Raw genomic sequence first — 16,094 nt, forward strand, 5'->3', positions numbered from 1 at the left:
TCTCCCATTTCCCACACATACAAAGAACCAGGGCCACAAACAACGCTACCCCCATCTACAATTTCCCTCTGCTCAGACAAGAGCCTATGAGCGGCAGAGTTCCTCCCGTGCAGTACTGCGCGCTCTGAGCTCCCGCTGAATCAATAGGCGTGGAAGGCCCTCAGCACCTTGCCATGTGAGGTCTCTCGTCTCATGTCAGCCTCCTCTCTGCTCCTTCCCACAGTCTTGCTGGGGTTGGCAGGGGAGCTTTCTTCTCTGCCTCTCCTGTCATCTGGAGCACTGTATCCCCCTCACATCTTCCTCTCTCCATCAGAGCCCTGATGGAGACATTTCTTTTCTCCCTGAGCCATCGTTTAAATCCTCTGTCTCTCTCTCTGGTTTTATTTAACTCTACGGCTTCCCTATTCCACACTGCAAAGACCTTTGGGATTCCTTGTGGGTCCAGAAGGTGTTGTCTAAACTAAACTGACGCTGTAAGTCGCTGAATCTGACAGTGTGCTGCGTGAAGTTACACGACAGAACAGAGAGTACTTTTCTTTACACATCTCCACCGCAGGCTAGCTGGCCACTCTTTGGCAGGCTTAAACTCAGCAGCTCTACCCGAAAGCCTCTGAGCTGCGTGGGCAGTGACCAGAAAAACCCCATCTACTTCCTCTGTGGCCATTTTACAAAGGCCATTCAGGCTGGGGCAATATCCCCGAGAGAGAAGTGGTGTTTTTGTTTTTACCTAACAAATTGTAGCAGGAACAGAATGTACCTGGTTAGGCTGCAGGGGAAACATAACTCCACATTCTCCCACTGATCTGTCCTTGGGACTTAATCTCCAATCTGTTATCGCAGCCCCGATCAAGCACTGGGAGTCAGCGATTCGGGTAACAGGCATTTTGATACCCCCTCAGGCTATTCTTTTCCACGACCAGCTCCGGGTGGTTCAAGCCAATTAGTTTTCCCCATGAGTAATTGATTAAGTGGCGGCCAGTTGGTTCGTTCTGGTTTCGCTGTGTATAAAGTCTCCATATGCGCCTGTGTGCCGCCTATAGTATCACAGCCTCTCCATTGCTTGACCAAGAGGGACCCAGGCAGAGAGAAGAGCAGGGATAAAATGGCGGAGTTGCCAGCCACAGAATTAACTGACTTGGCCCATGCCAATGGCAGGTTCACCATTAGCACCCTGATCAGCACCGAGGACAGCAGCAAACCTCACTATGGACAGCCTGACGCTGCCACCTGTGAGGCTACCCATCCCAGCCACCTCACCCACAGCAGCACTTTCTACATGAGGACCTTTGGCTACAACACAGTGGATGTTGTGCCGACTTATGAACATTATGCCAACACGAAGGTGGCGGGTGAAACCAATAAAGTTAGGCCCACGCTGGCAGATCTACATTCTTTCTTGAAGGTAAGCTATGTAGAAGGACTGTCTCTAGCATCGATTTACTTGAGCAGTGCTGTAGTCTGTGTGTAGCAAATACTTTTCTGTACTTATCTCTGTCCCTGCAGAAGAAACATAGACTTTGAAATGAGCCTTCTGCAAACACGGGTCATAGAAAGATTCGCTGAATAACTGTGAACCATGGGTGGAAATCGAGATCTGTTCTTAATCTATTTACTAACAAGCAACAAAGGTGAAATCTGATGCTTTAGGTCACTGCAAATGGTTCTCCAGCTCTATTGCGGACAACCAACAACTTCTGAGCGCTGAGTGCCCTGTTTCCACCAGGAGAAAATGTTGGCCGTTGAGACTTAAATATCAGGCAGATGGATCAGCTCATGACTCCATCAGTTTGTGTCACCATCCTGAGAGGTCAGAGGTAAATCACACGGGCGTATAGGATGAATATTGCTGTAAAATGCATATTCCCAAACTGAACATAAAACAAAGGTGCGGTAGGATTGTAACCTAACTACCCTCATGCTCTGCAATATTTTCACATCGATGACATTCTACTGCATATGAAGAGGAAGTCTGTCTGCTTTCCTATAATAACATGGACTTGCTTTCATCATGTTCACATACAGTGAAATCTGTCTGTCTCCAGCTTGGGAATCCGCCCCCTCCTTGGTCCAAAACATCCCATATCTGATGCTCTTCAGAGCATATTTTCCCTCGAGGAGTGGCTAGGGAAGAATTGTAATGGCCAGGATGGGGATTGGGAGGGTCACCTGCATTCGGATGTATTTTTAAGTTATGCCAAGGGTGCCAAGAACATGTAGCTAGGTGCCCTCCTTTTTAGCATTTTTATAAACTCAAGTAAATAAAGAAAAGAAATGGCCTGACAGAGGACTTGCAAAACTCAGTTGCTTCCTAACAAAGTCAGGGCTGAGATCTTTGCCCATGAATCTGCCTCATAAATGGTAGTGTAGGGTTATGTTTCCTTGTCCCATCCTTTTCTTTCCTGGGGGATAAAAAGAATGCTGTTGAAGTCTCTCTGCACAGTTATGGTCATTTACCTTGACCTTGCAGCAAACAGAGGTATGCTTGTGGTTTTTAATTTTCAAGTGAAATTAGCGGTGCTGAAAGTTCCTGCCTTGATGGACCTAGAGACTCAAATCCTGTATTTATCCAGCAAACGGACTGACTATGGGCAGGGCACGTTTTCCCTAAACTGCCCCCACTATTGTATCCCTTACTTGGAGGGGGAAGAGGGCTCCATGGTCTGTAAAATCTCTGGCCTTATGGGTATCTATCTGCATCCCAACCCAGAACCCCCCTTCTCTGTTGCCAAAGCTCTTAAGAAAGTAGTCATGGAGGTTCAGTAATTTCAAACAAGGTGTTTCAAGTTCTCTTACTCTAGCTGTTGGAAAGGGGTGTACCAGCATGACACAGACTCAAGCAGTAAAAACGGCAGGGCTGTGTGACATGGTCAGTGCTCATCCTATTGCGAGTCTCTCTGGTGTCGTGGTCTAGGCCACAGGCCTCTTCCATTGGGGTCTTTTGCTATCTCAGCATTCCATGGATGAGCTGAAGATGGACTCATTTCCCTGCAGCCTATAGTCAACAAGCTCCTGGGGCTCATTGAAACCTGCCATCATCTTGCCCCCGTGCCCGGAGATCTTTGTGTTGTCCTTACACTGCTGATGAAAGCTCCTTTTGAGGCATCCTGTGAACAGTGTTTTTCCCATGCGTCCCACCACCTTTACTAAGAGCCGGGTTTTAAAAAGTATTTCAGCACCTAAAGATGCAAATAGCTGCTTATGGGGGATTTCAAAAGCACCTAGGCACCTAAATCCCACTGAAAACACTTGCATCTTTAAGCACCTAAATACCTTTAAAAATCTGATCTTTAGCCTCTATTCCCCATCTGTAAAATGAGGATAACAGCACTTCCCAGCCTCCCAGGATTGTGTGAAGATAAATGCACTAAAGATTGTGAGGTACTCAGATCCCATAGTGATGGGGGCCATGTCAGGCCTTAAAACAGACAGATTGTGAAAATCTCACCCATAGTTCCTTATATTTTCACAGCACTGTACAGATATTAACTAATTGTGAAGCAAAAAACCCAAAGTCTCCACTCCCCAGATTTGCTACTACTGATGAAAACCACTATATACAAGCTAGGTATTATTGTTATTTGCAAGTTCTGATTTACGGTATTTTACGAAGAAACAAGAGTACATATCTACTTGTGTGGTGGTGGTATTCATTATTTGTATGATGATGATGTGAACTGAAATCGGGGTCCCATTGTGCTCGGTGGTGTACAGACACCTAGTGAGAGACAGGTCCTGCCTGGCCAAATCTTGTTAGCACAACATTCCTGCTTACCTCTAGGATTAAAAATTTCAAATGGAGGGTTGAAAATTGACAAGTTCTAATATGTTCCCAGACATCTTCCTTTCTGTCCCACCTCTATGCCCTGTTGTGACTTGATTTCTCTCTGCTTTCTCAGTCGGACAATAGCCGTCTCCACAACCCAGTGTACGAACCCCAGAGAAGTAACGGCCTGAGTGACGAAACGACTGAGGAAGATGGTGGTGAGGTTGGGGAAAAGCCTCCAGGCGAGCCGATCCGATTTGGATGGGTGAAAGGAGTGATGGTAAGGTTTTTTTGTTGCGTACAGACCAGAAGGAAGTGTAATGGGAGAGCTTAGGTCCTATGCTGGCAAAAATTCACGTATAGCCCGATCTTGCCACCTTCACTCTCCCCGAGTTGTAGATCACTCCTCAAGCCATTCCATTGACTTCAATGGAACCATGCACAGGGTAATGGCTTGGGTTTGAAAGTCAATGCAGAACTTTTCTTCTCCCTGGGTTCAATGTATAATCTAGCTTGTATTGGTGTGACAGATCGATGCAATCCTGATGCCTCATATGCCTAGTATAACCTGTTATATTAAGCCACATGATGGCCGGGAAGTTCAAACTTGACAAATGGCGGGTGCTGTAGGTAGGGAGGAAGGATGGTCCAGGGGCTAGGGGATCAGTCAAGGATCAATCTGGTTCAATCTTGTGTTCTGCTGCAGGCATTCTGTGTGTTACAGAGCCACCCTGTGCCTCAGTTTCTCACCTGTGAAATGGAGATAATAGCACTTTACTTGCTGTGAGTTTAAGTACATTAAAGAGCGTGAGATGCTCGAACACTAGGGTGACAGGGCAAGTAGAAGACAGATTCAAAGGAAACATTTGAATAATTCTTGCACATTACTAGGTTCTAACCTGACTGCATCCACTGGGTGTCTTTGCAGCAAGCTCAGGGAGGTCTCTGCTCAAGGTGCCGAAAAAACAATCAAACAAATGGTTAGGAGGTGTAAAGAATGGGATGAGAAATCATACTGAAAATACGTTCATTTCATTATATGTCAATCAGATGCCCTGACCTGGAATACTGTTCAGTTCTGGTCACCCTATTTCAGGCAGCATTCAACAGAAAGAGTGGGGGGTGGGGCGGGTCAAAGACCAGTGATGAAATAATTAGGGGCATAAGAAGGCTTCCATATGAAGGGAGATTGAATTGGGTCTGTTATCTTAGCGATGAGACAGATCAGAGGGATGTGATAAAAGTATACATAATAATGAATGGTCTAGAGATGGTAGATGAGACTTTTCTATTAACCCTTTCTAATAATTAAGGCTAGGTTTTAATCATGGGTACTTTTAGTGAAAGTCATGGATAGGTCATGGGCAGTAAACAAAAATTCACGGCCCATGATCTGTTCATGACTTTTACTATATACCCTTACTAAAACTTAGGGGGGGGTGGCTCAGGGGCGCAGCCTGGAGGGCACCATGGGTATTGGGGGGGTGCCGTGGGTGCTGGGGGGGTGCGGGTGCTCGGTGGGGGTGCAGCCTGGGGAAGCGCCGCGGGTGGTCAGGGGAGCTGCGGCCTGGGGGAGGTGCCATGGGTTCTGGGGAAAGTGGGGCGCAGCCTGGGGGGGACGTCTCAGGTGCTGGGGGGGTAGCCCGGGGTGGTGCTGTAGGTGCTATGGGGGTGGGGTTGGCAGGGCTGGGGCAGGCTCCCTACCTAGCTCCACATGCACTTCCTGGATCCCAATAGGTCCACATGCTGCCTCCGCTCCACCCCAAGCCCCGGTTCTTGAAGCTCCCATTGGCTGGGAACCGCGACCAATGGGAGCTGCGGGGGTGGTGTCTGTGGGCGGAGGCAGCACGTGGAGCTGGGAGCTGAGGGAGGGGAGTTGCTGTCACCCTTCCAGGGAGCTCCCCCCAGGTAAGCACCGCCCTGCACCCCAATCCCCAGCCCTGAGCCCCCCCACACCCAAACTCCTGCTACGACTGGTCCAGGGGCTGCCCGAGCTGCACAGGTGGCTCCCGGGCCAGCGGCACCAGGCTGCTGCAGAAGTCATGGAGGTCAGGGAATCTGTGACTTCCGTGACCTCCGTGACAAACTCGGAGCCTTACTAATAATACAAGAACAAAAGGAACATTCAACCAAATGGAAAAGTGACATTCAAAAAACAATACAAATAAATGTTTTTTGGTTTTTTTTAAACACAGAATGCACAATGAGCCTGTGGAACTCATTGCCACAAGGTATCAGAGGTAGCGCCTCCAGGTAGAGAGGAAGGATGGCCCTGTGCTCAAGGCATTAGCCTGTCCCCTGAGAGACTCAGGTTCAAACTCTGCTCCACCACAGACTTCCTGTGTGATTTTGGGGAAGTCACTTAGGCTACATCTACACCTCAAGCTAGGGGTGTGATTCCCCTGCTTGTGTACGTGTCTTTGCGCTAGCTCTCCTCAAGCTGGCGTGAGTATAAATAGCAGTGCAGCTGCGGTAGCATGTGTGGTAGAGGCAGTGAAGACACGGAGGAGCCATGCCGAGTACAGACCGAGTACAGACCCACCAGCTTCAGGTTCATAGATTCCAAGACCAGCTGGGGCCATTGTGCTCATATAGTCTGAATGCCTGTATAACAAAGGCCAAAGAACGTCTATAAAATAATTATAGAATCATAGAATATCAGGATTGGAAGGGACCTCAGGAGGTCATCTAGTCCAACCCCCTGCTCAAAGCAGGACCAATCCCCAGACAGATCCCTAAATGGCCCCCTCCAGGATTGAATTTACAACCCTGGGTTTAGCAGGCCAATGCTCAAACCACTGAGCTATCCCTACCCCCCAAAGGAACAGTGACCTGTTTCTGCCTGGTTTTGAACCGGTGACGTTTCATGTGAACGTGATCACCACTACACTACAGGAATTTTTTTTTTCTTCCCTACATCAGATCTTTTAGAAAACACATCCAATCTTCATTTTAAAATGGCCAGTGAAGGAAAATCCACCAGGCCCCAAGTACATTGTTCCAACGATTAATGACCACCACTCTTAAAAACGTACGCCTTATTTCTCAGTCTGAATGCTTGGCTGGGTGGGTATGCGCTCTGCACAGCTCAGCTGTGTTGCCGCTACCAGGGCTACCGTGGCTACATTGCTACGTATACTCGAGCTTGCGTGAGGACGTGTGCGTGAGCAGGGAAGTCCCACCCCGAGCTTTCAGTATAGACGTAGCCTTCATCTCTCTGTGCCTGTGTTCCCCAACTGTAACGGGCGGATAATAGCAATAGGCCTGGCCTACCTCAGAGCGGTGTTGTGAGAGTAAATATACTGAAAGATTGTGACGTGCTCAGCTATGGCCCCGGGGGTCATAGAACTACCGAACACAGACAGATCACTGAGGCCGAGAGTTTAGCAGGATTCCGAACAGTGTTGCCAAGTGGACAGGGCACTGGACTAGGATTCATGAGACCTGGGCTCCATTCCCGGCTTTGTTGCTGGGAGGCTGGGAGCAAGTCACGTCCCTGCCCTGTGCCTCAGTTTTCCCATCTGTAAAATGGGAGATGATGATCCTGGCCTCCTTTGCAAAACTCTTTGAGATCTACTGATGAAAAGTGCTAGATAAGAGCTAGACATTGACATGGATAACATGGACACCACAGAGTTGCAATAGGAAGGATTAAAAAACTTCTAGAAGGGAAATGAAGCCTCACGCTTCAGGGCTTAAACCAGCCTCTGACTGATGAGGTTAGGAGGAAAACTTCCTGTGGGCAGGTCACTCCACTTCATGGGGCTCAAGCATTTGGCACTGGCCACTATTGCGGATCGGATATTGGACTTCAGAACCATGGGTCTGAGCTGGCAATTCTGCCGTTTCGCTATTCACGCGTACGGTCAGCTGTGCAGATGATCACATGAGATTAACGTTGCTGTTTTCCTTCTAGATCCGATGCATGCTGAACATCTGGGGTGTGATTCTCTATTTGCGATTGCCCTGGATCACTGCACAGGCAGGAATTGGTAGGTGCAGCTCCATTCTCTGTAGTTACCAGCAATAATGATATTTTTTATATAATTTGTCTCATTGTAAGCCCTGACAGAGTGTTTGGCACTATTCAAGACACAATGAAAACAGTCTCTCCCTTCCCCGATATCCTTAGGCCCAATTTTTAAAGGTGTCCAGGGGTTGCTGCGCCCTCATTGCAAAGCCTAACTGATTTAGGAGCCTAAATCTCATTTTCTAACGTTATTTAGGCACTTAGGAGCCCAAATCCCATTGACTGAGGGATTTAGTTCCTAAATCTTTTTTGAAAATAAGACATAGGCTCCTAAATCTGTTAGTTGTTGTAACACTTAGCTCAGCAAAAACTAAATACTTTTAAAAATCTGGGCTTTGGGGCAGCAATGGAGAAGATGGGATAGGGATATAGACAGAGGCAGATGCAATATAGAAATTGGGCTCAGAAGAGGACATGGTCCCTTATAGACATTTTGGAAGAAGTGGGTTGAGGGGAAGGGTGACTTTATGGATCAATGTACGGGGTGCCAAGGAAAAGGGTCAGAGACGGGGGTATTGCTTTCTTCACCAGGCAACAAAGTGCAACTAATTCCTCTTCTCTGCAGCGCTCACATGGCTGATTATCTTCATGTCTGTGACGGTGACGAGCATCACAGGGTTGTCCATCTCTGCCATCTCCACCAACGGCAAAGTGAAATCAGGTAGTGCTTTGCTCCCATTTTCCTTCTGAGGGCTCTCATCGCCCACCGTATGCTCCCGTTCCCACTGAGTCTCTCGCATTCTGGTACTTTACATACTGTGCTTGGCTACAGCTCTGGTAAATCTACTGAAAAGAGAGATGGAAAAGACCTCTTAGGCTTAGGGGAGGGATAGCTCAGTGGTTTGAGCATTGGCCTGCTAAACCCAGGGTTATGAGTTCAATCCTTGAGGGGGCCACTTAGGGAACTGGGGGTAAAAATCTGTCTGGGGATTGGTCCTGCTTTGAGCAGGGGGTTGGACTAGATGACCTCCTGAGGTCCCTTCCAACCCTGACATTCTATGATTCTATGTAGTGTCCCCCTCATCTCTCTGCCCAGTACGGGACTATTCCCTATACAGTGCTTGATGCATCTCAAGAAAGTCTGGGGGCTCTGCTTACCAAAAGATCACGAGCTTCCAGTAGGACGGTGGGCAAAATACCTGGATGTATTAATAGGGGAATATCGAGCAGGATCAGGGAGTAGATATTACCTCTGCATACATCAGAGGGGGGACCACTGCTGGAATATGGAATATGGTGTCCGGTTTTGGTGTCCATACTTTCAAAAGGATGTTAAAAAACTGGAGAGGGTTCAGAGCAGGGCCGCCCAGAGGATTCAGGGGGCCTGGGGCAAAGTGGGGGAGCGGACATAAAAAAAGGCGCCACCCGCTGCGGCGCTTGTACTCACCAGGCGACGCGCCGAGTCTGTGGCAGCGGCGGGTCCTTCACTCGCTCTGCGTCTGCGGCAGCACTGAAGGACCCGCCGCCGAAGACCCGGAGCGACTGAAGGGCCTCCCCACCGCCAAAGTGCAGGGCTCGCGGGGCCCCTGCGGGGCCCAGGGCCTGGGGCAAATTGCCCCACTTGCTCCCCCCCCCTGGGTGGCCCTGGTTCAGAGAAGAGCGTCAAGAATTCATTTGTGGCTGCAAAACATGCCTTATAGTGAGAGACTTAAGGAGCTCAATCGATTTAGCTTATCAAAGAGGAGGTTAAAAGGTGATTTATTCATGGCCTATAAGTACTTACAGGGGAGAAGATATCTGACACGAGGGGGCTCTTTAGTCTAACAGGCGAAGGCATAACAACATCCCAGAGCTGGAAGCTGAAGTCAGCAAAGCTCAAACTGGAAATAAGAGGCCACTTTTCAACAGTGATGGTGACTAACCATTAGATCAGCTCACCAAGAGATGTGGTGGATTCTCCGTCACTTGGAATCTTTAAGTCAAAACTGGATGCCTTTCTAAAGGATATGCTGTAGTTCAACCACAAGTTACTGGGTTCAGGATTGATTCAGGAATCACTGGGTCAAACCAAAGAAGCAAAGAGTCCTGTGGCACCTTATAGACTAACAGACGTATTGGAGCATGAGCTTTCGTGGGTGAATACCCACTTCTTCGTCTGTTAGTCTATAAGGTGCCACAGGACTCTTTGCTTCTTTTACAGATCCAGACTAACACGGCTACCCCTTTGATACTTGGGTCAAACCAGGGGCGCAACCGGAATTTTCCTAAGGAGGGAGCTCCGGTTCCTTAATAAGTAGCAGAGGTCACGTTTCAAAAGGCACGCGTGTGCATGGGGTTCCCCCCTTCGCATTTCCAAGCACCACATATAGATCCTCACCAAGCTGCCATCTCTCCTTCTGGAGGCAGTGTGAGGAGATGAGGACTTGGGACCCTGGGAAGCCAGGAGCTGGGAATGGGGGCAGTATCTCCGGAGGGAGGGGAGAGGTCCTGGTCTCTCCTGTGAGAGGGGAGGGGGAAGAGGTCCCAGCTGGCACCGGTCTCTCTGGTTGGAGGGGAAGGGGGACAGGTCCCAGGCAGTCCCTCTCACCTAGGGCTGGTCCTTGGATATGGGGAAGAAGTGGTGATAGAAGCTGTCAGCGACTGGCTGGAGGGGAGATGGCTCCTCCTGAGGCTCTGGCCCCCGGAATCCCCAGACCCAGCTCCCCGCTTCCCAGAACTCTGGGCTGCTACTTCCTCCGTCTCTTCTGCTTCCGGGCCCACTCTGACAGGAGAGAGAGCAGCTCAGCAAGGACATTCCCATGACTTGTAGTGGAGTCTCTGGCCAAGGGGGGCAGTCCAGGCTGAACCTGAAATAGGAACTCTCTGACGTGTTAAATAAAGGTTCAGTCTGTTTTTGTGTTATCAACACCTAGTTCCCTCATGCCAATTTCTCAAGGGTTTGCTCTTGTCTAGTTCTAAGTCTCCCTTCAAACTCTTCCTTCTCCTAGGCAGGGATTCTTTAGGAGCACAAAAACAACAAGGAGTCCGGTGGCACCTTAAAGACTAACCGATTGATTTGGGCATAAGCTTTTGCGGTAGGTAGGTGTCTGCCACACAGGCCGTAGCGTCCTACTTGTCATTAGTTTGTGCAGAGGACAAAGAGTCATTAAGGGCATATTGTTTGGTTCGTGAATATCTGTGATCACCTCAGGTACTGCAATGTTGATCCTGCGTGTGAAGTATTTAAACAATGGAATGTTTCTGGGATGTGTTAGGTGGCACCTATTTCCTTATCTCAAGAAGCCTCGGTCCAGAGCTGGGTGGTTCCATCGGTCTCATATTTGCCTTTGCGAATGCCGTGGCGGTGGCCATGCACACGGTGGGCTTTGCGGAAACTGTGCGCGATCTGCTCCAGGTAAGGAATCAGAGTTGTTTCATGGTGCGCCCCCCGGCCCCGATCTCATCCGCAAGGACTTGTACCATGTTAACATTTAAGTCCTTCTTAAAGGTCAACTTCTGCCATGCTGCCAACAGTGAACAGTTGTACAAAAAAATCTGTATTTGTTCTTCCTCTTTCCCCTCAACTTGTCTGTCATTAAACTTTTTGTTCTTTACATGCCATTGCGTGTGCATTAATTATAAGCAAATTAATAATCAATAGTTGACACATGATTGGTAATTAATCACCTATAGCCACTGATTAGTTATCAATACTCAAATCAATAACCAACAATTAATAATCAACAGCAATCAATAACCATGGAAATCATGCTAATTAGAGATGACAATGACCTAGTTGCTTTTCCACTCCACATGTTTGCCAGTTCAGGCTTGTTCCATACAGCCTGCTCCTGCCTGGTTTGAAACTGGAAATTGTTTTTTTAATTATTAATTTGTTTTAAAGATCATTTTAAAGCTGTTTATTTAGGAAGTATAAATAACTTTACAGATCCATACCATAAACACACCCAAAATGATATAGACCCATCCATTCACGCAGTGCTCTATGGAACTTGGGTAAGACGCAGCCCCGGCATTGAAGAACTCACAGTCAATAGTATGGCCATAATGTTTATTGTAAAATAAAAGTCTAGAAAAATGCCTGGCAGACCAGATTTAAGGTAACCGCCAACTGAAATGACTTAGCTGGTTGAATGTTGGTGCAAAAGAATGATGGTTTTATAGGCCCCTTCGTTCTCTATTGGTTTTTAATAAGAAGAGGCATTTAAAAGTACATAAAAACAGAGGGAAGTGAAGGAATCGGATGCTGTCTGTATGGTTAGGGTCAACTCTGCCATCAGCTTCCAGAACTGCAGACTGCTGACTTGGGCTTCCTTTCCCAGGAACATAACTCGCCCATTGTAGACCCCACAAATGACATCCGCATCATCGGGGTCATCACAGTGACAGTGCTACTTGGGATTTCCTTGGCCGGAATGGAGTGGGAAGCAAAGGTAACGGTCTCAATTGTTAGGATGAACCTAGGAATTTCCATACTACAACACATCCATGGTCCAGCTAGCCCAGTATCCTGCCTCCAACAGCAGCCAATACCAGTGTCTTCAGGGAATAGTGGAGCCATACCCTCCCTCCAATAATGCACCTAACTGCAAGGTTCTTACCACCAGGAAAATTCTTCCTGACCCTTCCTGATGATTGGTTTTTGCCCTGCAGCTTAAACATTGTCAGCCCAGATATAATTTTCTTCTGACTGTTGAAAGTGCAGAATCTGTTCTCATTCATACGAACATCCAAATCTCTCTTGAATCTTATCACCGCGTTTGCCTCAATGCTGTCCTTTGTCTGGTTCATTTGTTCAGATGCTGCTATTTGCCTCCTTTAACTAGCCACAAAAGTCTGCTGGCCAAGGAACAGACAAACACAGACTCCAGGTTCATGCTGCATCTTGTAATACAGGTCTAGCCAGAACTGATGCTTAGCTCAGCCTGTTAGGTTGGATGAGATCCATCTGTCCCCAAGTTTAGGAGGGGCGGGAAGCATGGTACGGAGGAGAGGTTGGGTCGCTCCTTTGCACCAACTAGCATTAGGGTATAAGCAGCATTGCAGCTTGGGAGGAATGCACAGGTTACTTACCCTGACCTACTAGTCACAAGGGCAGAATGTTGCTTCAGGGGGGCCTGTTTGCAGCTTCCCCGTTGGAAGATGGGTGAAACTTCCTTAGGAGTTGCCCGCCTGTACTTTTCACTCCTCCCCTTTGTACAGCGTTTGCAGCAGGTACTCAGCCAGCAGATTGTTCAGCTGGATTCTTTTGGTCTCTCAGGCACAGGTGCTGTTCTTCATAGTCATCATGATTTCCTTTGTAAATTACGTAGTGGGGACGGTGATTCCAGCCTCCGAGGAGAAGCAGGCAAAAGGATTCTTCAGTTACCGAGGTAGGTTCCAGCGGTGGCTAAAGGCAGGAGTTTGGGGGGAACTCTTACTAATTCTCATGAATGGCTGGGAGAGCCGGCATGAATGACTGAGATTTGCAAATAAGCAAATAAACAGTGAAAAGGGAAGACAAACACATCCTCTAATGGAAGAGGAAGGATGGTTCACTGGCTAGGGAGGCAGCCTGGGACTGGGAAGGCTCAGGTTCAAATTCTTGCTCGGCATCAGACTTCCTGTGTGATCTCATGCAACTTGTCTCTGTGCCTCAATCCCCACCTGTACAATGGGGATAATAGAACTTCCCTACCTCCCAGGGGGGTTGTGAGGACAAAGACATTAAAAGATTGTGAGGCATTTGGGTACTAAGGTGGGGGGGGGGCAGATAAGCATATACGCTGGCTAGAATGCATTTTCAGTCAGTTTACTGTGTCAACTGGAGTTTAGTTCTAATGATTATGGTGGAATGGGAACAAAACCACAGTTAAGGTTGCACCAGAGTTTTCTGTTCCACAGGACTCTTAATTATGATAATGTGCGAGTAAATGTTCTCCGGTACATGTCACAAAACGAGGAAGACTTGGTGCTCGGAGATCTCACCATAATCTCCGCTGTTCCATTTCGGTGGAGAGGGCCTGGTTAGTTTTGTGTGGATTATATGGCTTTTGGATCATAGAATCATAGAATATCAGGGTTGGAAGGGATCTCAGGAGGTCATCTAGTCCAATCCCCTGCTCAAAGCAGGACCAATCCCCAACTAAATCATCCCAGTCAGGGCTTTGTTCTACTGTACCAGCATGATTATGGTTTATTGACAAATGTAGATGAATGCTCTAGTACAGTGCTGAACTGAACGTTTCCATACGGTCACTTTGTTCTCAAGGTCCTGGCAGTTAGTCGATAGTAGGGCAGCATGCAACAGAAATGTATCTCGTTCAGCTCTGTTACGTGCCTGCAAGGAAAACAGCCTCTCATGTTAAGCGCCCGCTCTGGCCTGCTTGTTCGGAGTAAGAGCGGTGCGGTAACGAATAAGGCTTCCGGGGAGACAATGACACTTTCCTGGTTGTTCTGCTGAACGTTTGCAAGATGCTGGAGGCTCATAAGGATCTACATCCAGGGACAGAGAGGTGAATGCTCCTGCAGTGTGTATGAGATGGACCCAGCCCGTGTGGCAGGGGACCCAGCCCAGTACGTGTTTCAGCCCAGGACTGTGCAAACCACTTTGGCTGAGTGAAGAGTGGGAGACCATTGGGTTCTTGTGGGTGTCATTTACCAAGCATGCAAGTACTGCATGAGCCTCATTTTCATAGGTGCTCAGCATTCACCGATCCCGTTGATTTCACCCCTGGGGATAAAATATGCTGGCATTTGTCTTAATTACCATTTGCTCTTTGACATAAGAAGGATCAAAATGAATCGGCCGAACGTGGCTATTTGTTGCTTCACACACAACGTCCATTTATTGCCAGGGAAAGGGCTTATCACTGAGAAAGCTCGATGGATCAGTGGATGAAACCATCGTGATAATTAAGGCTGCAATGAAATGCTTCTCTTTCAGTTAGTGAGTTACGCCATTCCTGCTGGAATCATTCTAATCCCCTGGAGCAAAATCTCCAGACAGGCAGTGGCCGAATAATTTTTTATACCGAGAAGCATCTTTAATTTGGATTCCGCCCTGTCCACTTTAAGGCCCGACCCTATAACAGATTGAGGGGTAAAAATAGCAAACAAGAAATTAGCTCATGACGCATCCTTTCCCAGCCCTCCTTAGACTTTGTGTGGTCTGTGTAGACCTTGATTTCGCAATCAGATTGGCATGGGCAGATCCATACACCTGAGCAGGAACCCAGGCCCAAATTTGTAAACGTATTTAGGCACTTTTGAAAATGGAATGTAACCCTCTAAATCACTTAGGCCTTGCTTTTAAATACCTTTAAAAAACTGGACACATGTAGGCAAACCCACTGATCTGCTTGCCAAATCAGAGTCTTCGACTGTAAACTCGGATCTAACTTTATGACAAGAAAGCACCTAGCACGTTTTAGGGTGCCGTATAAATAACAGTAGAACGCTGCAAGGTTGCCTCCCAATAGCAGTTTGAAACACTGCAGCTACTGTTTCAACCATTGCCTTTAAAATGAAAGAAACGTGATTAAAATGATCTAGCAGATTGATAGAAAAATATTTTTTTCCTCCAGCTGATATTTTTGCTCAGAACTTTGTGCCAAATTGGCGCGGACCAGATGGCACCTTCTTTGGTTTGTTTTCCATTTTCTTTCCATCAGCGACTGGCATCTTGGCTGGAGCCAACATTTCAGGTGATTTGAAGGTAGGTTTTTACCACTCCTGGCCAATACAGCATCATAAGGCAAGCGGCACAGGTTGTGTGCTATAGGCAGGAATGAAGTTGTGTTAATCAAGCTCTGTGTGTCAGAAACGGGCAAACTCCAGAGTCGGCAAAACTTCCTTGATTGGCTTTTGATTTTGTAAATCCAAGAGCAGGCCTGGTTTGGATCCAGGCAGCGGCGGCTCCAGGCACCAGTGCTCCAAGCCCGTGCCTGGGGCGGCAAGCCGCGGGGGGCGTCCTGCCGGTCCCTGCGAGGGCAGCAGTCAGGCTGCCTTCGGCGGCATGCCTGCGGGAGGTCCGCCGGTCCCACAGATTCGGCGGCAATTCGGCGGCGGGTACACTGAAGCCGCGGGACCGGCGGAACTCCCGCAGGCACGCCGCCGAAGGCTGCCTGACTGCCGTGCTTGGGGCGGCAAAAAAGCTAGAGTCGCCCCTGGATCCAGGTCCCGCTTTACTTGGATAATTTTTTGGTCTATCTCTGTTTTAGAGCTGGCCAAAATATTTTTATTTTCAAAACATTTTATCCAAATTTTGAAAGAACAGTAAAAATAATTAAAAAAAAAAACAAAAACCAGATGTTTTATTCGTTTTTTGAGCGGCGATGGAACTGGTTGTCGTTTTTAAAGTTTTAACACAGAAGTCCAAGA

At 47.9% G+C, this 16,094-nt stretch overlaps 1 protein-coding gene across 4 annotated transcripts in view; it reads left to right on the plus strand.

Moving 5' to 3' along the window:
• Nucleotides 1-1,102: 1,102 nt before the first annotated feature.
• SLC12A3 (solute carrier family 12 member 3) overlaps nt 1,103-16,094 on the plus strand; it is a 44,313-nt gene continuing 29,321 nt past the window's right edge. For 2 of the 4 annotated variants that reach the window (XM_065416322.1, XM_065416324.1), the window contains exons 1-8: nt 1,103-1,422; nt 3,908-4,043; nt 7,680-7,755; nt 8,359-8,454; nt 10,988-11,127; nt 12,056-12,166; nt 12,994-13,105; nt 15,299-15,429. In XM_065416322.1, the coding sequence (XP_065272394.1) occupies nt 1,103-1,422; nt 3,908-4,043; nt 7,680-7,755; nt 8,359-8,454; nt 10,988-11,127; nt 12,056-12,166; nt 12,994-13,105; nt 15,299-15,429 (1,122 nt within the window). Of the gene's footprint in view, nt 1,423-3,896; nt 4,044-7,679; nt 7,756-8,358; nt 8,455-10,987; nt 11,128-12,055; nt 12,167-12,993; nt 13,106-15,298; nt 15,430-16,094 lie in introns of all 4 variants that reach the window. The other 2 variants (XM_065416323.1, XM_065416325.1) reach the window with 1 other exon arrangement.

The sequence above is a fragment of the Emys orbicularis genome, chromosome 14 (genome assembly GCF_028017835.1).
Source record: "Emys orbicularis isolate rEmyOrb1 chromosome 14, rEmyOrb1.hap1, whole genome shotgun sequence".
Taxonomy (NCBI): Eukaryota; Metazoa; Chordata; order Testudines; family Emydidae; genus Emys; species Emys orbicularis.